The 27,028-nt window shown below is 39.5% G+C and overlaps 1 protein-coding gene across 1 annotated transcript in view; it reads right to left on the reverse strand.

Moving 5' to 3' along the window:
• Positions 1 to 1,747: 1,747 nt before the first annotated feature.
• ITGB3BP (integrin subunit beta 3 binding protein) overlaps positions 1,748 to 27,028 on the reverse strand; it is a 30,210-nt gene continuing 4,929 nt past the window's right edge. The window contains exons 3-9 of the mRNA XM_009959110.2: positions 23,437 to 23,575; positions 16,861 to 16,933; positions 14,580 to 14,658; positions 13,359 to 13,452; positions 11,334 to 11,393; positions 3,302 to 3,355; positions 1,748 to 1,968 (exon numbers count right to left, since the gene is read on the reverse strand). Of these exons, the coding sequence (XP_009957412.2) occupies positions 3,303 to 3,355; positions 11,334 to 11,393; positions 13,359 to 13,452; positions 14,580 to 14,658; positions 16,861 to 16,933; positions 23,437 to 23,575 (498 nt within the window). The 3' untranslated portion in view covers positions 1,748 to 1,968; position 3,302. The remainder of the gene's footprint in view (positions 1,969 to 3,301; positions 3,356 to 11,333; positions 11,394 to 13,358; positions 13,453 to 14,579; positions 14,659 to 16,860; positions 16,934 to 23,436; positions 23,576 to 27,028) is intronic.

Consider the following 27,028-nt stretch of genomic DNA (forward strand, 5'->3'; position numbering starts at 1 on the left):
GGCAAGTTAAGCTGGAAGGGAGCAGAACAACTTCAGGGTCTAGTTAGCCTGGTCTCTCGTGGTCATCATGGGATCACCGTGCAATCCTTCCCCCCATATAAAAACATTAGTTTTGAGTGTATCTCTTTTCTTTGTCCTTGAGATGGCCTCCAGGGGTGATAAAGTGAGAGTCATACGATCCACCTTGTGTGGAACTGGAAATGGTTCTTAACAGACCCAGCTGTTTCTGAAAGGCAAGCGCCTCGTACAGCAAGAGGTCAAAGAAACAGAAACTGCTTAAACAGCTAAGGCACATATGAGGAGTGTTCGCAGCAGAACCTTGGTATATAACTTTGTATCTCCCTAAAGAGTGATTAAATGCCAAATTTAATGATGTTTAATAATTGCTATGTGTATGTTACTGCTGTAACTCATCGTTGTCCATCATCGCCTTGACTTATTTTCTGTAAAAGTTGTATTTTGTTCTAGGACTCCACAGAACAGCTCACTTTACACTGGCATACAGTTCACTCACAGACTCTTTTTCAGCTCAACCGAAATGAAATAATTTCCAGCTATAGCAGTTACAGCCAGGCTACCCGAACTATTGCTGGGCAGGCCAGCCTTCCATGGCCCTGCGGAGCGACCAGCTGGGCAACCTGTCTGTACAACAGAACCCAACGGCACAGAAGGCTGCGGTGAGACCTCCCTAGAAAGTAAAGGGAGAGCTGCCCCCATTCCCTTCCACCTGTTACTAATGCTTTTTTCCAGTCAGAGTGCAAAAACATTTTTTATGAATTAAAAACTCCCAAAGCGTGAGTGGGTATGTGTTTAACCACATCTATCACTTTGCTGCTCAGACTTTGAGTTGTAAGGTCAGTTTATCTCTTTGAGTAACAGCACTTTGCAGTGGCAGAAAGGACATGCGATTGTGTGCGTTTATGTGGAACTTTCTCTGAAAAAGAAAATCTAAATCGTTCTGCTGCGCTCTTTCGACATGAGAGGCTGCACTGTGTGCAACGGTTTGAGACGTGGGGTGTTCACTAGGGTGGAGAGGTGGTTTTGAGGATAATGAAAACGAAGAAACTTTTATAACAGCTCCCCCTATATGGCATTAAATACCAGAGCTAAACCATTGACCTAAAAAGCAAATGTTTAGAGCCACGTGTGTTACCAGTGTGGGGTTGAAGCCAACACCTTTATATCGTGTGTCTTGGGTTGGCTTTAGAGGAAAAGTCGTTGTAGATGACAAATATGTCCCTGACTGTGGCTGCTGCAGACAGTGAAACTGTTGTTTGTAAACAGCTTACACGTATTCAGCACGCAGAATAATCCCTTGCGCAACAGAGCTTCCTCTGTCTTCTCAGCCCAGTCATCACTGGAAAAGGTCACACCATTTTAGGCAGGCTGTTGCAGAACTAGCTGTGTTAACTGAAATCATCTTTTGGGGATGACTGATGGGTTAAATGAGTGTCTGCACATACACCTCTGACCCAGGACACAACTGTTCCCCACTGGAGGCCTGGGATCCAAAGCTGGGCTTTTAACACTAGTTTCTTCTCACCCTGTTCTTGGGGGGAGGGTTACGGTGGGGTTTTGGGTTTGTGGGGGTTTTTTGTTTGTTGTTGTGGGTTTTTTTTTGTTGTTGTTGTTTTGTTTTTTTTTTTTTAGAAAAACAAGGCAGCATAATTATATATTTGCAGTTTATTTTCCATGCAGCAGCAAAGCTAAATCAGCATTTCATACACGTGCTTGCATAAAACAACCATGATGTATTATTTACATTGAGATTATCTGGTAGTGCACATTGTTAAGTTTAAATAGATGCCAGAAATTTTATCTAGATGTGCACCTGCCTGGCGCAACGAGCAATCCCGAACTGGTATGTGCTGGGGAGATAAGTTTACAGTCATTTCTTCTCTCCTTTTAAGTACAGTCAAGCAGATGTAGAAGTTTGGGTTGATGGGGAATGCATTTTTCACATAATGCCTGTGTGGAGATGAGGAATGACTAAAATAAATAGCAATTAGACACAGCATCATCACTCACATGGTCTGGTCAGAACTATGTGTCTGCCCGATGTCCAGTACGAGCCGTGCTGCATAAAAAATACAAGCACATGTACACCCTAAGGCGATGCAGAGGGACAGTCTCCCCTGAGCTGCAGTAACACTTTAAGCTGTTTTAAGGAAATGCTGAAGTTTATCTGTAGAAAAAGTTGAGAAATAGTTGCTAAAGGATCATTTAGCTGTTGCAACTCTATTTTTTTTTTTTTTTTAAATGGTAAAAAGCAAAGGGCTTTACAGTATTGGTCACACTTGAGAAAGGACAGAGAGAACCAGAAAAGTGTCTTTTTTTGGGCATGAGGTGCAAAACCAATATTCATTGACTAGACAATGCTATCCCTGGACATAAATGAATAGTAAAGACACAAGTGCTCCCTGAGCTGACTTTGAATCGAAGCCTGGTAGTTGTCAGCATGAGTTCACTTCAAGCTAATAAGCCAGCGTAAGACTTGAACAGCTCACTGTGCTGTAGAGCGGTCACTCTGTGTGCTGTAGGCCTCAAACTACTCTGAATGGAAAAAATGAGCTGCGAAACAGGATGCCAGCTCTGCTCTCCTGCACTGCTTTCCATCCCTCCGTTACTCTGCCTTGGGTGAGGTAGCTGGTTTGGAAGGAGTACAAAGAGGCCCTGGCATAAGCAGCTGGTAAGTGTTGGGGTAACAGTAGCTTGTGGACCAGCAGGGTTTTAAAGCTTTTTTTTTTTTGCTACTAGGTTACTTGTGATTTCAAAATAAAATTTAATGTTTGTTGAGAAGCAAAGTGCCTGTTCCTGAGCTCACCCCTGCGCTGATGCAGTTACGCACCTTGTGAAACCTGTAGATCTACTTTCCCATGCTCCTTGATTGCAAGAATTTGAATAACTTTTCAAAGGAGAGAGGTTGGCACAGTATACGAGGACTTGATATAATCCACAGCTATTCTCAGCTTTAGATGATTCTTTGTCTCACAAGACTTTATGAAACATAGGAGCAACCAGTTTTCTCATGCACAGGCACTACTACATGATGACAGACAAGGTCTGTCGCTAACTGGGCTTTTCCTTACAACACCGGAACAAAGACCAGTAGCCAAAAGAGGAAGAAGTTAAAAAAAAAAACATGTCTTGAGGTGTCTGTTGGTGTATTGTTTTATGCTTTCTGCCCTGGGAATGCTAAGGAAGTTGATGCTGTGGATTGCTCAGCAGCAATCCTGGCCTGTCTGAGGGTTACACTGCCTGTAGGGGGAGAAGGCACAGAGCAGACCCGGGGGCTTCTTACCTCAGTCAAGGAGCGACTTCAGGAACGTGGAGCTACTGGCAGTCTGAATGTACGCTGTGGAGGGGGAAAAGTAGGTTTGGTAAATAGAAAAATGGTGTTGCTACAGAATTTGTGAAAATCCTCACACAAATATACGTTAAATAAGTTACTGCAGTGGTTAACAGGCCCTCTCTTACTTTATACGGTTACTATGTCCCAACAGTAATTTAGGAGATTGTCTTAATTACTTAGTGTATGCACGTATGCTACATCATCACCAATAATGACAAAGCAGAACAGAATGTATGACCAGTAGTGGAAGCTGGTCCTTTTTTTGCTCTTAATAATAAAAGAATAAATAAAAATCCAGAAGGACCATAACAGCAGATTCAGCAGACTCCAGTCAAGGATTGCATGAGGGGAACAACCCCCCCCCCAAGTCCTCTGAGGGGATGGCGGAGAGAGAGGTGACCACACCTCAGCCCCGCACTCCAGGAGGGCAGGGCCAGGGCGAAGGGCTGAGCAGACGCTGGTGGCAGCAGCGTGCAAGGGCAGAAAGGAGCTCGGGGGACGAGAACATACAGGGAAAGAAAGGGTCTGGAAGCAGGTGCATCTGAGCACCAAGCCTGCTGCCTGGCTTGCTGCAGCAGGTGGTCAGCTCCGGTCTCGGTACCCTGCATGTCTGCTGGTGGCTCACGCCGCATTTTGCTTCCACCACCACCAAAGGGTGGAGACAGAATTCACACCAATTCACTTCATATTAAACACACTGAAACCAACAAACAGGTCTTTGCAGCGGCTTGTAGCTGAAGCGACCCTACGGTGAGGAAAGGGGCGGCATGTAAGCCTAGGCCAAGAGAGGCATCAAAGAGACAGGGGGCGGTGGGGCAGGTTGTCCTCAGTTCTCCTCTCGGCACGCTGCGATTCCTTGGGGGTCAAGTGCTGCCTGTGTGTGATGTGACACAGATGACCTGTCAGTGGATCTGGCATGACCACCTGGAGCTGACCCTAAGCAAGGCCTTGTAAGGTTACTCCATAAAAAAAAAAAAAAAAAAGGCATCCAGCTCAGGTACAGCTTTTCAGCCTTATACCTGATAAACACCATTTGTTTACCATTAATTTACACAGATTATCATCAAAAAAAAAACCATTAACGACTGCTTAAAATAGGAAACTGTCCAGTCTTCTATGACAAGTAACAGAAAAAGACTGAGGATTAATTACAAGTTGGTTTCTTTGTACTAAATGCAACTTTCTAATTCAATTTTTTATGAACTCTTCCATCACTGATGGCAGCATTCTGACCACGCAGTGCTTACGGAACCCATACGTGCCAAAGCAACTGCGCCAAGATCTGCATTTCACTCTGCGAAGCTGCCTTAAAAATGTAAGCAAGCTGCCCAGATTCCTATCAAACATCATTAGCTCAGCTTGCTTGCCAATATATACCACGACAGCATATTTTGACAAAACAGCCCTGTTTATAGCAATAATTATACAGCTGGCATTAAGAATTAGATATTCAAATAAATAATGTGATTTACTACTCATGCTCCAAAAACTTACAATGCTTCATGTAGCACTTTAAGATTATTTTTTTTTTTAGGTTTCTGTGGGGTTTTTTTTCAGTGTGTGAGCTAATGAAGATAATGAGTTGCTCTTAAAAAAAAAAAAAACAACAAAGCTCTAACTCTCGCTTGATATTTTGATACGCAGAACTCCTGAATAAGTTAAACTACATCAAAGCAAAGCGAACATTAGCAGAACTTCTGGGTGAAAATTCGTTGAGAGCAGAGCAGGCAGGAAAGGAAGGGCTCTGCGGAGGTGACCAGAAAGGCGCCTGGGCTGCGGCACAAGCGGTAGCTGGCTGCAGGACCCGCCTGCCCTCACCCTCGTCTCACCCGCTCAGTGTTTCAGGGCTGCGTAGGGTAAGGCAGGAGCTGGAGCGTCACCAGAAACTTCAGCCCTGCGCGGGTGGGTTGGTTGGAGCCTTGCTGCCCTTTGCCACCGTGTCTCCTGTCCCTGGCCCACCAAAGCATTAAAAGGGCAGAATCTTCCCAAGTTTCTTTTCCCCTCCTACTTCCACCGCTGTTCTTTCCCAAGTTTGACTGCTCTAAAACATTTACAGATCTAAAAAGCAGGGAGAAAAAAAATGTTCACCTGTCAGGTGATATAAAACCAATCTTCTACTAAATGTGCCAGAATAATTTTTCTCCACCTCAACCACAGTTAAAACCTTCAGTCTATTCATTACTGTCTTTTTATAGTATTTTTATTTAATAAAACCTATTAAGACTACCATACAAATCTCTTTACTTATGCTTTTATCTTTTAACTGATCAATTTTTATATTGCTGACATCCCTTCTTCACCATTTGCTCATTTAAAAATTCATAGTATATGAGCTATGCCTCTGGAGAAAACGTCTATAAAATTTGTTACAGCTGGCAAATGTGTATGAGTCAGTGATAGCACATGACTAAATGCTTCACAGAAAATAAAATTTGTTTCTGTAGTAAGCAGAACTGTTTAAATGTTATTTATTTTTATGTTTCAAAGAAAATATATTGTGAAGTGCTGCATTGATTTAATACGCAACAATGTCTGTGTACACGCTGTACAAGGAAAATTTATGAAACCTTTGCACAACTCCTTTAATTGAATTTTCCAAATCTCTCACCACACACAAATAATCAATATCTTCTGCAGAGAAAACCAGTCAGAATTATTACAGTCTTTCTTTTCAATTTTGTTGTCATCAGCACATACAGAGCACCTGGATATTTGTAACGTCTGGATAGCAAGTTATTTACACCTCTTAAACATATAATTGCTACTAAGTGAGTCCAAACTAATGTTTCTTTTCTTTTTTATTTAAAATAATTATATTCATGGGAGAAAGCGGTATTTATCCTCATGTAGGAGTTGCTACATGTTGAAAGAACTACAATTCTTTTTAATTTTTCATTAAGCTTAATACTCTAAAGTGTAGATCCACTGGAATTAAAAATTAATAGCTATTGCATCTGTGAAAAGGTACATAAGCAAATAGAGTATAAACGCAAGTGTGAACTTCGTGAATAAATGGGGCTGACACCTAAATATAAAACACAGGGTGACAGTTCTATATGTATATATGTCCGAGGCCCGTAGTCATATGTCTCATGTGCATTTCTGTATCTGCCACAGAAGTTAATAGCTTAATATTTCATCTACATAGCAGAGGATGTTAAATCATTGCAGAGGTTTGTAATTTGCCCCCTTCCTTCCATCCAAAAAGCTTATCATGCCGGTGACCTCAGACCCAGAAACTTCTCAAACCTCAGGCTGTACTTTAAAACACGCACTGTTAAGGTGCGGGCACAGCCCAACAGACCCGTGGCCTGCTGGGACGGCGTGCGGCGTTGGGGGTCAAACAGAAACGTGCCCACCAGCTCCTTCACCTTTTGGTAGGCAAGATGACTCCCTTGTCCTAGGAAGATCACCGGTGTTGCAGATTTTGGGTACGAGGCTAAGTGGGTTTTGTCACCTCTTCTAGACTGCGAAGGGCTTTGCGTGGTTACAAACCTACATAAAGCCCCGCTGGCACCGGGTGAGAGGAGACGTACCGTCGCATTCAGCCTGAGCAATGACGGCTTGTAATCAACACAATACAAATGAGAACACAGCACACTCCTCCTCCGAGCGCACTTCAGGGCGATCTCACCATTAGTTTTGATTGTAAATGCAAGAAGGCAGAATGATTTCTCTGGGTCTCTGCATGGGGACATTCAAAGTAACTCATGAGTCAACGAAAGAGGTGAGTTGCACCAAGTCTCCGCATGCACACGTGTTCAGCACTAAAGCAGTCTTAGTTCAGTTTTGCTTAATGCAGTCCCATTTACAAGCGTTCACACTGAGGTATAACTTCAAAACATAACTGACATTAACTTTTCCCCATGCCTAATGGTGGAAAAGCCTTACGAGCAGAAATACGGACAGACCTTCCACACAGAAGAGCAGCTGAACAAGGCCAGATTCCCTCCAGCATCACATGAACAACGTCAAGGTCTGAAGTTGTCTCACCAATGACACAGGACCTAACACTCCGTGGGTACACCCATTCCGTCGGCTGGTTTCAGCTGCAGGAATCACCTACCAGCTGGGAACGCACGCAGTGCTTCTGCACCACCTCTCTAATCTCCACCATTCACCTGCCCCTTATGGCCTACGTTGTGCCAGTCACAGCAACTGCTCTTCCAGAGGAAATCCTGCAAAGTGCTGCCAGACCGCAGCCCCTTCGACCCACCTTTGGCCCCGAGAAGACCCTTGGCCCAAGGGTTCTCTGTCCTGTGGTGTATAAAGGCAGGGATGTCCCCCATACTGCATTACAGATCCAGTCTGTGTGAGCGTCAGCTCTGGCCTACACAGCCTTGGGCCTACAGGCGTACTGGGACCAGGGCAACTCATATCTTGGCTAGATGCAGAACTTAACTGAAACAGAACTGATGACCATCATGTCTCTTCCAAACAGTATGTCTCTTCCAAATATCTCTCTTCCAAACACTCGTGCAAACCACGATAGGACAGTAACTCAGAGCAGACATTTCTGATGTGTGGCAAAACACCAAACCTGGCCTTTTGTGTTAAGAACTGAAGTAAGCACATCGTTTGCAAACACAAGCTCTAAATCTCCATCTAATAATAACCTGTTTGGGGAAAAAAAAAAAAAAAAAGTCCTTCAGCATCATCTTTATTGCTTTTAGAGATGATGTACGCCAGAAAAAGGCTGCTGGAGAGATCTCGTCGAACTGTTGCTGGAAAGAAGCCTAGGATTTAACTGAAAGGACCTTAGTAGAACTAAGGAACTGCTGTTTGTGTCAGCATTAGCAGCTTTTTCCAAATAGATTAAAACCATGGAAGAACTGAACCTCAGAAAAGCCTCTATCACAAATGCCTAGAAGTAGGGCTTGCACAAACAAGAGCATATGGTCAGCTCATGTACCAGTTCGTACAAAAGAGGCCTCCACATTTGTCAGATAAAAAGGCCTTTCCCAAGAGCTAGGCCCAACCCCTGCATCCAACTCATCTTCCCTGGAAAGTGAGTATTTGCTGTAAGCAAACACAATCATGGTATTTGTTCCATTTGCTCTCAAGGAATGGAAACTCTGGAAAGCAACTCAGTTTCTGAATAGATTTACTTGTGAATTCATTCACAGTTCACTTGATAAATTCCTGCTTAGCCAGCTCATGAGACTTACTTTTCCCGGAAAAGGTACAATGACATTTCTTCCCTGCAAGTGAGTACAAAGTTGGGCTGAGAAAAAAAACCCTGGTTTTTAGGTTAGGTTTTTACAGTCAGAAAAATCCACAGATACGTTCCTGAAAATATACAGCTGAAATTTTATGTATTCCCCTTTTCCCCAGAAGATCCCAAAGGAGGAGGAGAAAGGATAGGTGGGAGACAGACACCCAAGTATGTCTAAAGGTCAACAAGCGTATTCTATTTTATTCGAGAATGAGGGAGAAATATATTATACACTTGATTTACCCTCACTCACAGCAACCCACCATCAGTCCAGACCCAAGCTATTTAGTCGCTTGTACACAAACACCCAACACAAAGTCCAAACTCAAACTGACGTGAATCAGGATGAACTGTGGAATGTTGTATTCTTACCATTTTATCTGTTTTGAGAAGGAACTCTGCTTATTAAGGAGGTGTCTATATTTTGCAGTGTTTCTGAAACGCGATTTTATGTTTGGCCAAATATACACAGTCCTCAAAAACTGGCATTGGCGAGGGGGAACTCAGTATTACCTGGTCCCTAATCTCTCCAGTTTGGTCCCTAATCTCACCACTTGAATTAGTAATTTCAAGTGGTGTTAGATGCAAAACCATCTAGTTGACCCTGATCTAGTCTCTTGGAGAGCCACCACTACTGTTGCAGAGCGCAAACTTGAGTAGTTGTATTAAAAGCAGTATGAAAGTTAGGAATGGTTAAAACTGAACTTAATAGGGGTGATCGTATTTGCCTAGGGGCTTGGCAGGATGCACAACAAGACAGAAAATAAAGCTGCTTTTATGTCATTACAAGATACAATCTGAAAATAGTTTTCCTTAGCACTGCAAGCATTTGATCTTCTGTAACACTCTCGTTGTTTCTTACTTGGACAGCAGACGGAGTCACAGACATGATTTATGTCAGTGTTTTTCTTTTTTGGGAAGCAAAGTATTAGTGTAATTTGTAACAACCAGCTTAAGCAGCTTTCCTGTTTAGAACGTTATCTGCAGTCCCTGAACCTATGATTTTCCTTTAAAATATGCATATCGCAACCTACACTTTTATCCTCCACACACATAAAGCACGTTTCAGACTGCAACATACCAACTAGATTTCATCTCTTGGCAGTTGCGTTACAGTTTGCTTACATTCTATTCAAAAACATTTTGTTTACTGTAAATACTAGTCATGGACAAACAATGATGCCATTTTTTATGCTGGTCACACAAAATGATATACTGAGTTCTACATAATGCTGACCATTGAGCAAGGAATGTTTTGTATCAAGTTGTTTTAAGTAGAGGTTGTTTATGTAAAATAAATAAATTTCATGCCTCACCATGTGATGATAATGTGACATTCCGTCTGTATCAAGCCAGAGAACAGTCATGAGCTTTAACTCTTGAGCATAACTAATTAAAAATAATTATGAAAAACCACATCCAAAACTAAAAGGCAAAGTAAAACATCTCTGAACGCTTTTCTTTCATCACACCGCCTCTCCTACTACTGTATTTTCAAGACTGCAAAACTGAATTTATTCTTTATTAAAGCAAAATTGACACTGAAACTTCATCAAAATTGCTCAACTTAAGCTCATAATTCTATTTTCCATCCTACTTTCACAAAATACCTCATTTCTCATCTAATGAGACTGGATATGCGTTTAGCGTTAGGGGCTCGTTTCTAGAGCAAAGAAGGAACTATAAAAGTATATCCTGGTGAGCATTAAAAAGCAGCGCACACAGGAAGCGATGACTGTTTAAATCTGCAATGGCCCATGGCGTTCACCGTTATCACTGCCAGACAGGGGCTGCGATCATTCCAACAGAGGGACACGGGGAGCTGTAAATCAGAGGTAGCAGGTTGCACAAATGAGCCAAATTCCTTAAACAGTGATGACCCTCCTCTTCATTTTGTGCTAATCTGCTGTAGCCTAGGAAACTGAAGTTTGATCAATTTTCTTTCCTTTAAGAGAATTCCCCACCGCAGAAAGGATTTAGGCCTGCAGAAGAGCAGATACAACCAAAATCAACGGGGAAGCAGTCCTGCTGGTTGGGACAGCTGGCAGACAGAGCAGTAGAGATGCCATCACTGATTTTTGATTCTGGTTTTGCTCTATTTTAGGATAGAATGTGTGAAGATAACATGAAATATCAGAATGTCAGTGGTGAATGTTTGTTGATGTGCGAGAGAAAAAAATAAATCTTGTGTGTATTCCTCTTCCACCTTCCCAGCTAGACAAGGCACTAAAGTGGCTATGTGGGCCACACTGCATTAAACGCCACCAACTTCAAATATTTTCACAGCACTAGTTATGAAGAAACCTAATAGTTAGGATTTCACGGTCCCCTGGAGTGTGCTAAATACCTCACAATACATACAAGGTGGAAAAGGTTCTGCTGCAAAGACTGTATGCTGCTTGGCTTACACACTGGAGATGCAGGGGTGGGGAGGAAGAACAAGGATAACTGGTATACATAAAAGGTACATAAACTCTCTGGGACCTGACTTATTTCTAGATGACACCTCAAGTGCAAGACCATTCATGATTTCTTCTCCTTGCACAGTTTCATGGAGAAATACACGATATGGTGAAAACAGCAGAAAAGATGAAATTTACATCTGAGCAGTGCGAAAGTTTTCAGAAGAAACACATTTGATTGTTATCATCGTTTCCACATACTAAAGACCACCCAACTTATTTCAAGTGGAAAGAACCACGAAGGAATCAACTAAAAGGAATCATCAAAACATCTGCTACACAGGAGTTATAAAAAGTTTCTTACCTCGGGCAGGAAGTTTTCCACGGTTTCTTTTCAACAGCTGCAGTTCTTCTGCTTGACTCACTAGTGAGGAAACAAATCTGAAATCAGTAAGTGTTGCCCCAGAGGTTTCAAAGAAAATAAGACCTATGCTGACTTTTTCACTTTCAAAGCATTTGGATTTTTCTTCCAAGTGATGAAGAAAACCACATACCTATTGCGCTCAAAAAAAAAAAACAACCCACACCAAAAAATTTTTCAAAATTAACCTGATTTTGAGAAGTTGTGCTTACAAGCCTCATACCACATTTTGTTCCCATTTTTGTCATCTAGTGCTGACATGGTGCTTTACTCCTAATTCAGAGATGAGGGGAAAAGATGATTCCTTCCCATTTTGAGGGCAACAAGAAGCTAACAGAAAGCGTGGACGTAACAGAAAGCGTCCACAATAGGTCTGACACCGCCTTTGGGCAGCCTTACTGCCCTATCCACAGTGTAGGGTAGCAATGTAAACATAGACTATTTTCAGAAAACATCATTTTGTATAAGAAAGCACCTGGTCATATGCATGACAGTGGGAACTAGTACAGCGTATACACGTGCAAAACGGAAACCAAATGAGCATTGGAATACAAGTCAGGAAAGAAATGGTAATTTAAACTGCTGGGGCGCATGCACCTAATGCATCAGAAGAGCCACGGCGCTCCCTGGTAAGAAAAATCCTCCAGCACCTGTGGCTTTACTGGCCATCTGTTTCCAACGGTGAACAAAGCAGCAGTCCCAGTCACCCTGGGTTTTGCTCTCCTATAGCTAGTTCCAGTGTCTTTATACTCTGCAGAAAACAGAGCAACCAGACAGGCTGTAAAATAATGTACAACGGCAAAACACCACATTTGCTGCAGGTTAAGAAACCGATTTATCACCTTTGCATGCTTGTCCAAAGACTGGGCACAGGGACTATGTGTATGCATATATTATTCATATTCCGTCGTCAGCTGGAAACTAGATTATCAGAGATTGGTATGAAAAGTCTACAAGAACAGTGGTGTTACATATGCAAACCTTTGAGAAGAAGTAGTGGTAGGTAAAGGCAGTCTTAGACACACACCTGTACCACAAACACGTCATGTGGGTACCGATAAAACGTGTTGCTATTGTGAAAACAAATGAACAAAGTGTTCTGAGGCGTAAAGAGTGGGGCCCCTTGGGTGCCTACAGCTACCTTTCACCACTCTTAAAGGAATGATCTGGCAAGGGAGATCTTTATTTCTTCTCCCTGAAAGCCAATGGCTTTTTTTTCCCCCTCCTGCAATTATCCATAATGCAAGTTTTTTGCATTAGGATACTTCCCCATCACATACTACCCTTCTAGTTGGAGAGGCAGGTGGGAAGAGAAGTACGAATGCCCTTTTTGCTGCTGAGGAGTCACATGTCCCAAGAACCTCTTACTTGAGTAAGGATAAAGAGTTTCCTAAAAATTGACACATACAAATGAAAATCGTTGGCTTTCTGGGTTCCTTTGGAAAAGTATTACAGATGTGCCACCTGTGAAGTCCCTTTATCCCAACACAATAAGCATCTGGTATGTCCATCATTTAAAGACACATGAATAGCAATTTTTAAAGTCTGGAAACCTATATTCAGCCTAATCCTCCTAACAGGCAAACAAACAAAACAACTTCCTTGCAAAAAGAGAAGAAAGGCAATGCAATCAAAGTGCAAACGTTTAGCCTAATCACTAGCTAACTACCCACTAAGTATCTAAGTATCTGCATAAGAAAAGGTGTTGCTCTTGCAAGTTTTCCCTCCTCGCCGGTGACTGTGAGTTAGAAGAGCGGGCCGTTGGGGTTGCCTTTCTCTTCTGTCCCCCGCTGGATGCACAAGGACATTTAAGGTGCCTTTGTCCTGACCAAAAGAACTCCCGCGTCGGAGTCCTGGGGTACAACACTCCGTTACGGCACAGAGCAGGGTATGACTCTAGGAAACGTTTGGAGTGATCATTGTTACGTTGTTATAAAGGGGATAAACATTATTGAAAATCCTCCTTACTTAGCACTTGGGTTTTCTGGACTTCGGCACTCAAGCCGCCAGACAAGTCGGAGACACCAATAATATTTTCAAGCTCTCTACTGCCCTCTAAAGCCTGGAAAAAAAGCATAATTAAAGACATTATTAAATCTCATTCCCAAACTCTTTACTTCGACGTCTACAACTTATTAAAGACAGAACTTTTGGAAATTTTTCATAAGCTATAAACAATGCGTGAGACCCCACCTCACAGAAAGTCAACAGGAGTAAAAAGTTCAAGGGTGTAAGAACGTATGCGGCTTTTGAAAGCGGCGTTCAGGTGCCTTTTAAAGTGTTACTTAAAAATCTCCTGTTATTTACGCTTCACTGGTAAGTCTTCAGCTGTTTAAACAGATCAGCACTTGATCCCCAGAAAAGCAATCCTGGCACATGTACAACTTGCTACAATATGTTAGTAAAATGGAAATCTAAGGATCTGTTGAACACACTCCTCAGCGTTTCATGGTAGACATAGAAACATTAGACATAGAAACATTAAACATAGAAACACTATAAATCTCAGGAGAAATATAAAGGATTTTTCAATAGGCTTTTCTAAATAAACATTTCAATTAAAATATTTTAAATTAGTATCAGTCTTTTTTGTAAATAAACCATTGTCATACCACGTATGCAAGTAAAAGAAATCAATACAATTCTTTGAGTACACTGAATTGTTTCTCAGATACCGATATACAGCAACGAACCTTGTGCTAAATTTATTCAGGAAACAAAATGTGAATAAAACAGAAAAGTGATTTGCATTTTGGCATGTATTAAACAGACTATTAAATGATGATACATTAGCAGTAAATTAAATAGTACAATCACTTCAACAAAAAAGGGATATTTAATCTTCAAGGACATAAAAATCTATACAGTAATAATTCATACTTCAGTTTATAAATAATAGCTGATAACTACTTCATATACTTTTATTCGTGTGCAAAATGACGAGTGATACAAATTAAAAATGGTGTATTTAGAAAATCAACTCCTCTAGTTTAAAAAAAAAAAAATCTATTAAGTTCTGGGGTTTTTTGCATTTTCTGGATTTCCAAGTCAAACCTGCCTGGTTTCAAGTATTTTATTTGCTTCCCTATTCCTTAAAACTCAAATGTTGCATATAAGATTTTAATTTTTATTTGAAATCCTATATTAAAAGTGGATTTAAAAAAAAAAAAAAATCAGCATAAACCAGACCTGTAGGCTTGTCAGATTTGCTCTTGTTTTCAGAATTCTATCCAATGAACTCTTCACTTTGGACTGCAATTCCATGAACCTGCATGAAAAGTTAAAATAAAACAATTTCAATTAGCCACATCACCATTTGCTGAAAATCAAGTGTTTACAACATTTCCCAGAGTTTCTTCACATTGTAATTAGGATGGATCTAGACAAGCTGTGAACAGATGGGCTGTGCAACCTGATTGTGTCGTATAACACCAAATATAACTTGCCTTTGGTTAGGATTTATATGCGCACTGCCAAAAAGACATATATCCTAATTTTACAGATAGGAACCCAGGTTCAGCAATATTAGAGGATTTTCTTATGATTGTGCAGGAAGACAATAGTAAAAACAGGAATGTAACTCATTTGTTCCTAACAACAGGAATTCACTCAAGAGGATAAGCTCCCCAAACCCATAGACTATTAAGACCCCACGACACTGCTTGTAGCCACAGGAAACATGAGAAGTTAAAACTGAGGGACAACATTGCATGATGTTACTTGTTCAGCTTTGTTGTACTGTCTCCCCTTTTAAGCTACAGGACTTACAGCATGAGCTTTGTGAGAAGCAGGAACACAAGGGAAGTACAAAGAAGCTGCCAAGAAAGGACTATGTGGGCAGTGGAGGTTTGCATTACACTGAGAGGTGAGCTCTTAGCGACAAACTGGGGTAATGGGAAATGCATGGCAGATTTTGGAGAGAAAGTGTGCCAGACCTACAGGCAGGAGAATTTACATAACAATTTGAATTGGACGCACAGGCACTGGGCCTGAATGAAATACAGGATGTCACATTACACAGTATGATAAAAAATATATATAATACAGAGGAAGAAGAAGAGATGTGGTATAGCCATGTTGACGCTGAGCTGTAAATTAGACTTTCTCTGAGAGATGTCAAAGATAGATGGCAAGGTTCCACCAGAGGACAAGTTGAACTATCACCTAAAAAGGCAGGACAACACAACAGGACAATAAGATTTCAAGAACAAAAATGTGGACAGTGTTAAAGAAGAATGAGAATAAAGAATTTTTTAAAATTTTGCTAATAAGAGATCACAAGAGTCTCTGGTGAATGAAATTTCAGTTGAATAAAAAAGATAGACGCGGATGGAGGATTATCTAGGATAATACTGTATTAGTAGCCAGAAGTATGAATATGCTCACTGAGGAAGGAAACTTTCAGATTTTAAGGTAGATTAAAGCTTAAACTTTAAGTAGTTTTACTGAGCATATAGAACTTACATATTAAAAAAACCTCATAACTTCCAGGATTTCCAAATTGGGTAACTTCCCATAAAGATGAAAGGCATCCCAGATACCATCCAACATACAGAGATTCACAGCTTTCCACTTTTTCATCGAGTTCTACCATACACAAGACAAGTATTTCCTTTGTCTAACTCTTAGGGATGGATGTGTTTGTTTTGACTGAAATACATCGCACATTTAGCCTGACACTTCACGGTTGCAACAGAAAATTTCAGTTTGCTTTTCAGCTGAGATTTGGCAACATTATAAATAATTAAATACGTTTTCCGTAGCAGAAAAGATCAAGCCATACTAACAACATGAGACACTAGCAGCCTTTCTTCTAACACATTTTATCACTACTTCTTCCTCACATCTATCAAGTTTAGGAAAGCAGTTTATCAGATACTTCACCCAAAACATTTATTTAAGTGCTTCACGAACTGTGGACCACCTGAAGTCTATTAATGTCAGGAAACTTATAGCTTGAAACAAGATTGTGGCAGAAAAGACACGAATTTGAAAAGATTTTGCAAAAGCAAACATGACAGTTTCACCATGACCATCTGTAGCTAGTTTTAATCAAAAGGTGTCCTGCATTACTGGCCCTGTACCTTTGGCAGTTAAAGCTTCCAAAAACAAGGTAAAAACCGTACACTTCCAGGAGAGTCTGGAAAGGCAAAACATACCTTCCTTTCAGTAGTTTAATTACAATACCTCATTGTGTAGTACTATGAGTGTGATTCCTGTAATGGACAGTTGTCATATACCTCACACAACCCGTGAAAGACAGAACGGGCTGGACAGTTGTATTGCAAACCCTGCATTCATTAATCTGTACCGGTAACTGTAAGCCTGCCTCTTGGTGCCTTTGAATATCCAATCTTATGGAACTGGAAATACTAAAAAATAATCACTATTAATTTAATTCTGTATGAAATATTAACCTTTCGTAAGTAAAACTCACGGCACAGAACCCACAATGCACTTATACACTTACGCATCCTCCTCTGTTTGAGGCTGCCCTCTTCTGGATAATCTGCTTTTTGAATCCTTCTTCTTGGTTCCATCTCCTAGGAGGTTCACTGGAAAGAAATGAAACAATAAAGATGAAAATAAGATACCGAGCATTTGAAGCACATGAAAAAAGTGTTAGTACGAACCCTGACTGCCCAATGATCTTTTAGGAAAAGAAGAAACTCACTTACAAAGCAGGACAGATTACCTTGTAATCAAACACACTAAGTTCACTGTAATTTATTCTTTTGGAATTTGACCTCTCATCAATTCACATTACATTTATATTTGTGGAAACCTTGGGATTATAGTATTAACTGGAAGTTAGTATAATTCTGACACGTAGTTACTGTGTTCTACTCAGAAGGTTTTTATCCGAGTAACTGCCTAAATACAGCATATTAGCACAGAGCATTACCACGAAAATACTATAATGGCTGAGCAATGAAACCTCCATTTTCCTTTAATAAAAAGTGCCTGGCCTCCAACTCCATCTTGTAAACAACCACGAAGAGATACTGCAAATTACTGCCAAAGGCTCTGAGGTGCTATATTGACAATATAATATTCTAGCTTGTCATATGATGGGGCGTGATAAATCATATGCCAGTTGCCATAATTCTGAACAGCGAGTCATATTTCTACATTTCAGTGCACTGATATTTTGAGCAGTTGCATGTTTCTATGAGGAAACAGGAATAGGATATTGCCACAAAAGTCCATTCCCATGGATCTGTTAATAAAACCTAGGCTGACGTGTGGTGTCAGTAAACTGGTGAACTGGTAGACTGGTGAGGCCATAACCATTCATGGTATTGTCCTCCTTTCAGTACTTTAAGTGTTCTATCTATCCAGGTTCCAGCAATAAAGAGGTCACCTCTGAATAGCAGAAACGATTTCTATCTAATTGTGGCTGAAGTTGAAGACGTCATACAATGTGAAGTTTTTGTAACTGCCACCTTAAGAATTTTCCCCCTCAACAGTATCAGCCACATACTTAGTCCCCCATTTTCTATCACAATGCAAAAGCTCCTTTTTTGGACACGGTTCTGTTCTCCTGTGCAAAGGATTTCTTTTGGATCTGATACTCATTAAAGGCAAAATGATGGAGGTGAATGCACACATATGAAGGGGGAGAGACATAATCATGCATTCATTCATTTTTTCTGCTAAGAGTCTTCCCCTTAAACAATGAGATCATTAGTGCATTCGACAATTAGTCACTTAGAATTGCAAACCAGTAATTCAGCTTTAGAGTTCACTGTAGCTGTAGGCATTCAGGATATACTCCTTTATGCACTATCCAAGAAAGATCATGGTGCCAAAGAAGTTCACAAGGTGTTTCACATTAGTTCTTATCTACTGTCCCTCCAACAGATACATACACATTCTGACAAACGCTTCTTACTGATCAGCTGTTATTGTAAGGTGAACTTCACCTTTAAGTGAAAGATTCGGTGGAAGCTACAACAGGTCTTTACCGTGACCTTAACAAATGCATTGATCCTAGAACAGACCCCCTGGAATGAGGTGCTTTTCACATTTTGCTGCAATATGTCTCCTTTCTGACATCAGATAAAAAAGAGAGGCCACACTAAGCATTAAACACTTCGATTTCTTCTTGCTAGATCTAAATTATTACATGCAAGTATCAGCACTTAAGGATAAATTAACTTTTAATTTTAATATTTTGTAAAACATTTAGAAATACCTTAGAGTGACAAGGTGCTATGAAAGTTTAAGCTATTCCACTACAGTAGCTGAAGGTTAGGATCCTAAAAGATTTAATTTTAAATCTAAGTACTCGTAGAACTTGCACTTAAATCAGTCATCAATTATCAAACAGCTACTACTTCTAGACGAGTACTATGGAACGGCGGAATCCTGGATTGATTTGAATAAAAATAAAACAATTTAAAATAAATCTTAAAAGTATGTTAGCCAACAACAATGAGAAACTAGTGAAGATATAGTATTCTGTTATTTTAGAAATGTATATCATAAATGGGTTGTGAGATTTTGGGTAGTTAGGCAATATATGAACTACCAGGCAGACCAACAGGACATATGTGGCACAGCATCATAAAGACAAAGTCTTATAATTGTGTTGGTTCATGTCTTCTAAAATAAATGTTACTTTTGAACAATCTTAGCGTTCTGTAGGTATTTAGTCTTTTTTAAGGCATTCCTCCACACTGTTATTCAAAAGAAAGTCATATTCATAAGACAAGTAATTTCCATCTGTCTCCTCAGTGCGATAGATGTATGCTACCTTGTGTACTTCGCACCACGCAAAATAAGTTTTCATAGCTAATGGCATTAATTTTGTAAGAAATTCTGTTGTTTTCTTACATATTGGTCACAGAAAAATAGAATATAGATTATACTCTAACAACTCACAGGTGATATGTGTAATCTATTAAAACACTACAACATTTAAAATAACAGTGTCTTTTCAGAAGGAGAAAAGAAATTGTGGGTTTAAAAGGACAACCTGAAACCTGAGATATAAGAGGAAGTCTTACATACCACCATCTTGTAGCTATATGAACATAGAAAAAAAAAAAGATAGCTAGTACTACATTACTGAATAATTATCCATCTAAATGTCAGCTATGATCATGTGATCAGTCTTTTTATAGGCAAAAGGAATGTTCCCCTATGCCCATACTTCATATCAGTATGGAAATACAGTACGTTTTCACCTTTCCCATTGACATCCTAATATACAGGCATTTTAATACAAGACCTTTTGCCCCCTTTTTTCTTTCACCTAAGAGATAAGACACACAACGCAAATGCAGAGCTGCTGAAAAAATTTTAAAACTTGTAGTAGATTTAAATGTTTGTGTATTATCATGCATTGTGTCACCAAAAAGACGTCGACTAAAACAAAGGAAAGATGTCATTAAAGCAGCTAATTCCACACATGTAGGGATATTCAAGAGAATATATTTAAAGAGCCACAGCATTTTTAATTTGGTATCTGACTGCTATCATTATATACAATTTGAAAAGCTTTTTGCAAAGGTGAGCGTTAAAGTGCAGGTGGATATTCAGCCAGGCTGAGGTATAGCTTCATATTCTGTAGACAGTCGCAAAATTAAAATCTGCATTTATATGTAAAACAGTAGAAGTTTTTTTTTTCAGAATTGCTTTTATGATGTGGCAACGCTAACAGAACGCTTACTGCTCCAAGTGCCTCAGACTGTGGTCAATGGGGACACAATCTCATTCTTCCCTCAGGATACAGACAATCTTGACTCAGTGATCATCAGCCCTAGGTATAACTCACAGTCACTTTGCCTGAATCCGAATACTTATGGCTCCATTCTGGGTGAGAATGTAGGATGCCACATCATGACAAAACAATTAATTGAAGCATGGTATGAGCTGACCTTTCCATGACATGCCAGCACAGGCATGCTAATTGACTGCACTAACGGCCACATCTCTGATCTGACGGAGAACACCTATTGGCAGCTCTTCTCATTGCAAGGTTTCTTTGTACAGGATGAAGAGATTCATATTTACCATGGGGGGGGAATAAAAAAAAAAAAAAAAAAAAAGAAACATCAGCTCTTCATTTCATCCAGAAGATACCATCAAATCCTGAGACTGACATAGGAGTTAATACACACAAACACAAAATTTCCTTCTTACTGATGAAGATAGAGCCTGACACAGAAATCTGACCTGGGAATACTTTGAAACTACCTTTCTCTCTGTAGAAAAATAGAGTAGATAAATTTACACATCAAAGACGTAAGTTCCCTAACAAACTAAGAATGCTGCTCACTGGAAGACTTACTATACACAGTAAGAAGACAGCTGGAGAACAGGGGAGTTAGATTGCTTTCTAACTTGGTTTAAACTCCAAGGAGAAAATTCAACACATAACCAGGAATACTTATGACAATGCTTTAAGCAACTTTGTTGAAGAGGAACATAATCTCAAAGAGAAACAGTTTATAGTCTTTTAAGAATGCAGTGGTCAACACTTTAAAGGGCCGATTAAATGTCACTGAAGATTTCCAGATGTGAAGTAAGTGGGAGTGTGGAGATAATCACCTTTTTAGGAATCAAGCAGCCATCAGTTTTGAGAGGAGGAATTTTTCCCAAGACAGGGTAGGCACTGTGGCAAAGATCCTTACTTTCTGGCTTACTTCCTCCATCCCAAAGTGGGAAGTACATAAACCAGGCCTTTCACTGCAAATCTCAACATAGTTCTCAAAAGGCCACAAAATTAAACATGCATCATCAACTGCACATCTTAAATTTTGTGAAGGCAAGGGTGTCTAAAACACAGGTCCTTTCAATATACCAGGTTTGCACAACTAGTTGAGGCACGCTAGCACTCACTGAAAGAATGGGGAGAAATTAGTATAATTCTTCCTCCAAAGGCTTCTTGCAATGTCAATGGTTGAAAGAGTCATTTTTGTACTAGTTCCAAGGGCAAATGCCCAACTCAAAAGCATACCACTGGTGGAGAAGAACAGCTATTCTGGCGAGAACTGGAATCAGCAGAGAATTTGGTAGGAAAGTTGTGAATATTTCAACTGGCAGCGAGTGCTCATGAACAACTGTGTTAAAACTGTTTGACAAACAGGTAACAAGGACATAAAGCCAGGTCATAATGAAGACTGGCAGCATGATAAAGAATTAGGATATAGCTGTTTCTGTTTAGTTTTCTAGCATGACTAATTAGGGAAAAAAAAACCAAAACCAAAACCTCTGCACACAGGCCTGTAACTATGCACAGCTATACTGCCACCAAAACACCCGATACTTTCATGCTTCCTTAAGTACTCGGCTATTTTTAATAAGGAAAAGGGATGGAATGCTCACAGAGTATAGTATTTTCAGCTTGAAGGCTTCCAGTAATTTTCATTTTTTGGTCAGCCAGCTTTGACAGAATCCCCAAATTTATTGATCACATTCCTTTAAAAAAAGAATAAAATCCCTTTTTTCCTGGAGGAAAAATCCACTTTTGCAGATCCATCATGACAGCATATGGTACAATAGCTAGTGCAAAAATCTGCAGACATCTAGATAAATTTCAAACAGTGGTTATTCTATCCTGCTCAGAATATTTCTGCTCATCATAATTCATGAATGTTAGTGAGGCCTCAATTACTGCACATAAATTTCAAAATATATGGGGCATATAAAGCTCTTTAACCCAACAAAAAGGCATAACAAGAACTGATGGCTGAAAAGTAAAGCCAGACGAATTCCAAATCAGACAGGAGAATTTTTTTTAACAGTGAAGGTAATTGAACAAGGAATTTGGTAACAAGCGAACTGATGGATTATTATTATGATTGTTGTTGTTGTTAAGATAATTTGAAGTCTTCAAATCAAGACTTAACCATCTTTCTAGGAGTTGTACTGCAAGGAGACAAAAGCTTTTGGGTTCTATATGAGAAGGATGACAGGAAAGTCTCTTCTTGTTTTTTTTTTAAATATAAAGAATTCATACCAGGTGACCTAATGGTTCCTTAACACTTAAAAAGACCACAACCTATATAGCCACAAAAGCAGGTTAGTCATCTGAAAATATACTTCTTAAGCTGTCATAGTTTGCATAAAAACCTGTGACTGTGTAACTAAGTGGACATATATCCTAAAGCAAACTGGAAATAAAAAGGCATATTTTCTGAGAGCTAATGACATTCAGCGTTATTAAAAATTGCCTTGAAGTGCCTTAATATGAAAAACAATAGTAAAATTTACGTAAAAGAATGCAAAGCAGAAGAGTTTAACTAACAACCTCCTTTTTAGCTTTAGTTTGATAAAATCTATGTAACTTTCAATATTTTTAAAGACTCGGAGCTGAGAAATGCTGTATGTACGTATGCATGCATATGTGCAAGCATTTACCACCAGAACCTGGAAGTACATAAACTAGGACTTGCATTGCAAACCTCAGCATAGTTCTCAAAAGGCCACAAAACTAAACGCGCATCACCCCACATGTCTTTTCTTTCCAGCTCGCCTGACCACGAGAGAGTCCAGACCTCAACAGTGTGTTACAAACCATGGATTGCACTGTCTTCCAAGAGTAAACCAGGACTTTCTCACAACAATCTGAAGTAAGTCACATCAACCTCGGAACATCTCACTGTATAATCCAAAGAAGAACAAAGTCACTGTCAGTAGCATATACCCGTTCTGTCAACAAAAGCTGGGACTTAGAACAAAAGCAAACAAAGGACACTGCTAGCATATACATGCCTAACCACTGGAATTAATGGAATTATTGACAAAAAATGCCAGTGCAGTTTGTTTTTTTTTTTCCCTGCTGAGCCAAAGTCAAACATTTTTAATATCGATCAACAGAAAGTAAAACCTGTTTCATAAATGCTTCATAAACACCCCCAAGATTTACACCGAAAAGATTCACACTTCAAAAATCAACATCAGCTTTTCCAAAACAGATGAAAATTCTTTAAGAGGAAAAAGAAATCAAACATACCACACAAGACATAAGTTACTAAATCAAGCCAACAACAGCCAGAAAAAAGTTGCAGTAAGAAAGACGGAATGTTCAACTAACCCTTTGCTGGGGGATTTCTGAAATTTTGTGCATTATGCCTCATGGGAGATGAAAACAGGCTCATTGGGCATGTTCCTGTTGTCGGTGAGTAAGACTTTAGACTTGTCTTTTTGGTCTTCAGAGGTGTTGCATCAGATGGCTAAAACGTAGCAAAAGACAAAGAATCCGGATGAATATTGGCTATGTCCATCTAAACCTGCAATGGCTGTAAACTTCCCTTCTGCAAACTAAATACATCCTGGCCCCTACCTTTCCTATCAGTAGAGTTACATATCGCACCCCAACCAGACAAAGCCTCTCTGAACATTTACCATCTGGTAATAGACTTTTCTAAGTAATTCCTAAATTTATATATTCCCATTTATGGAAAGCCCACGTTATATGTCGTGATGGGTTGACCTTCGCTGGCTGCCAGGTGCCCACCAAGCCGCTCTCACTCCCCTTCTTCATTAACACTACTTTTACGCAAAAAAAATAAAAAGCCTTTCAAACACTAACCTCCCGGTTTTCACAAACAAAAAACATGTGTTTTCTGGAAAGGTATTCTGGCATGAACACCTGGGTTTTTTTCTGTTTGTTTGGGTTTGTTTCTTTTTTCACTTCCCAAACAACCAGCCTTTTCTACCAACTTGAGCCTTATTCCATCTGTAAAACTGAGTATCTATCGTTTGTCTTCATGTCACTCATAACAGCCATTCAATTTCATACAGTATTTCTTCATTGGAAGCTTTATTGTACCTGATTATTCTGTAATTTCTTTTAAGTTCCATTTATTAGTGGCATATTAAGTACAATATAGTAAGCATATTACACTGTGTCAATACCATGAATGAAATACAAGGTGAAGATCTGGGGTTTATATGCATTAAAGAACACACAGTACTTAAGACAAGTTGGGGGAAAAAAATTAAAAAAATAATCAGCAACCTGATACTTGCACTTTGGTAACTGATGTTTCCACTGCAATTTCAAATTAATAACTCATTTATTCCCTTTTCATACTTAACTGTATATTGTTCTGTTTTGCTGGAGTAAGACCCTCACCCTCAGCTACTCATTTTTAAACCAGATTAAACAAAGGGCATAAAAATCTTCAGGATTTCTCAGCATGGCAATCTCCTGCATGCTCTGGGAAAAGGGTCTGCTGGGGACATGGTTGAAAGCATGTCCCCAGCATGTACAGGAGCGTGTACAGAATGGAAAAACAACTCTGAGAAAGCCTAAACCTCACACGTTTAAGGTCTCACAAATATCCCCTGGAAAATTTAACTACAGCAATTTTAGATGACAAAAGGGGTGTACAGGTGGCAAAAGCAGTACTTTTAAGGGAAATAATCAGGTTCACCAGGTAACGTGTGTGAAAGCCGCAAGTCATATCAGGATGTAAGTCATATCAGAACACAAAGCTACATATACAAAGCTGACTTAAAGCCTCTACAATCCAGCAGGAATCCAGGACCTTGGAAAAGGCTACATTTCATTACTAAGTAAATTAATGATAGAAGACATTAACATTTATAGAACTAATCTTAAATTGTGGAGGTGTTATAAGGAAACTGCTTCTAAAAAGTATACATTTACAGAGGCAATAAATATCAAACTAGGAATATAAGCTGTACCTAGAAGTATAATATAACCCTCAGCTTTCTTCTCAATTCCAGACAGTTAGCAGTTGACTTAAATGTCCTGAAGCACAATACTCCTATTTTTCACGCATACATGGATATGCATACTCTTGTTATCTGTATGAATGAGTGCTTTTATTACAGCTTCTACTACGTTCTTGACTCCACCAAAATTTCAGGATGAGTTCTAGAAGTTAACGTGTCATAGAAAAGATAAGTCTCTATTATTTGCTTTCAGTTTTCCACAATGCAATATTATTAAATTCTTCTTGATTATATTAAAGTATAAAGAATGCTCAATATCCCCTCTAAAAAGAATACAGCATCCTCTTATACCTCTTTCCTGCTCTTCACTACTGAACTCTTATTAAAACATCCTGATCTTTTCATCTTCATTTGAAGGCATTTCTTGTGCCACTTGTACCACAGTCTACATTCACACTCATTTTCTTCCACAGAATGATACAGGTTCAAAGTATAATTTCGGCAATTATACTTTAAAACAGAGTGACAGTACCTTTAATTCTAATTCAGGTGAAGACAAAATACTGATTCATGCAACGGCATTACACTTCCAATCCTTCCTGCTATTCTATTTCTGATAAATCTTACTGCACTTTTAACACAAAGCTTCAGTTTTGAGGTTTTTCTCATACTCTGCCTTGAGTGGTTACCCTTAATTTAGAACCTAACAGTGTTAGTATTGGTCATCAGTAATATGACTTACATTGTATTTCAAAAGATTTAATTTGCTGCCCACTTCCCTAGCTTTCTTATAGCTCCTGGCTATTACTCAGTTTTAGTCTTGAATACCCTAAATAATTTCACATCAGCTGTTTATACTCTTTTTCAGTCTATTAGTATTTAAACAATATCCGATGGAAATCTTCCATCTGCTGTCATTCATTAATATTTTGCCACATTCAAGCAGGTTAAAGAAATGTTTCAAATAATCTTTAAATGAAATATTAATTACAGTAAAGTATCAATGCCACCTTAGGCATTTAAATGTCCTCAAATCTCTTTTGTAACAGGGAGAATCTCCAATCTGCTTACACTTCCAGGATATTTTTCCTGCTTGAACAGCACTCACCTCAGCCACCATACTTCTGGATAGGAACTAAGACTCCTTTGAGCAGCTACCTGGAAAATGTTCCTGTAGTACTGAGAAGGCCAGTATTTACTTGGCAGCAAGAATTTTCCCTTCCAGGAAGAAGAGTCTTAGTCCAGTTATGCAATTTCTGAATGATACCATACTAACATTAGGAAATCTAAAAGTACTCATTTCGGATCTAGTTAGTTTGGGCGCGCCTTGGGAAGTCTGACCAGCAGGTGGAATGAGGGCCTCCTGAGTAACAGGGAAGAAATAGGAACAGCAACGGACACGGCAGTGCTGAAACACAGACTTCACACAAACTGTGTGTGTTTATTACCTAACATTCCTTCCTACCTCCTGTAACGTTATTTAATTAGGGTACACTTTAAGTCTTTGTATCTGTTAGAGGCATCATACGAACTAAAAATCATTGTGTAAACCTACATTACTGAGATTCTAGTAGAAGTTTTTAATCATTCAGATGGGCTTTTGTTAAGCTTTTTGCTGCACAAGGGCCTGAATGCAGGTTACCATCAAGTAACTCTTATCTTGTGGGGAGGGGGCAGGGAAGGAATAGCTTTAAGGCAGAAAAAGAATTCCGTGTAATTTCAGCTGGACCACTCATCTACAAAAGCATTACTACAGCCCAAGAAACAGATGCAAAATTACAGTCACAGCTGCATTCTGAGCAGAACAAGTTGGGTAATGGTACACTAAGCTGCTAATTAAATTGCTAATGATTTTTTTTAGTGCCACTGCGGTATTTTGCCACCTTTGTTTAAATTAAAAACAAAAAGTATGGAGAAAATTTTTAAAATTGCAAATTTCTAACTTGCTAAATACCAGTGAGACCTCCAAATATGTGCTGCAT

This window comes from Leptosomus discolor, chromosome 3 (genome assembly GCF_034619465.1).
Source record: "Leptosomus discolor isolate bLepDis1 chromosome 3, bLepDis1.hap2, whole genome shotgun sequence".
Lineage (NCBI taxonomy): Eukaryota > Metazoa > Chordata > Aves > Leptosomiformes > Leptosomidae > Leptosomus > Leptosomus discolor.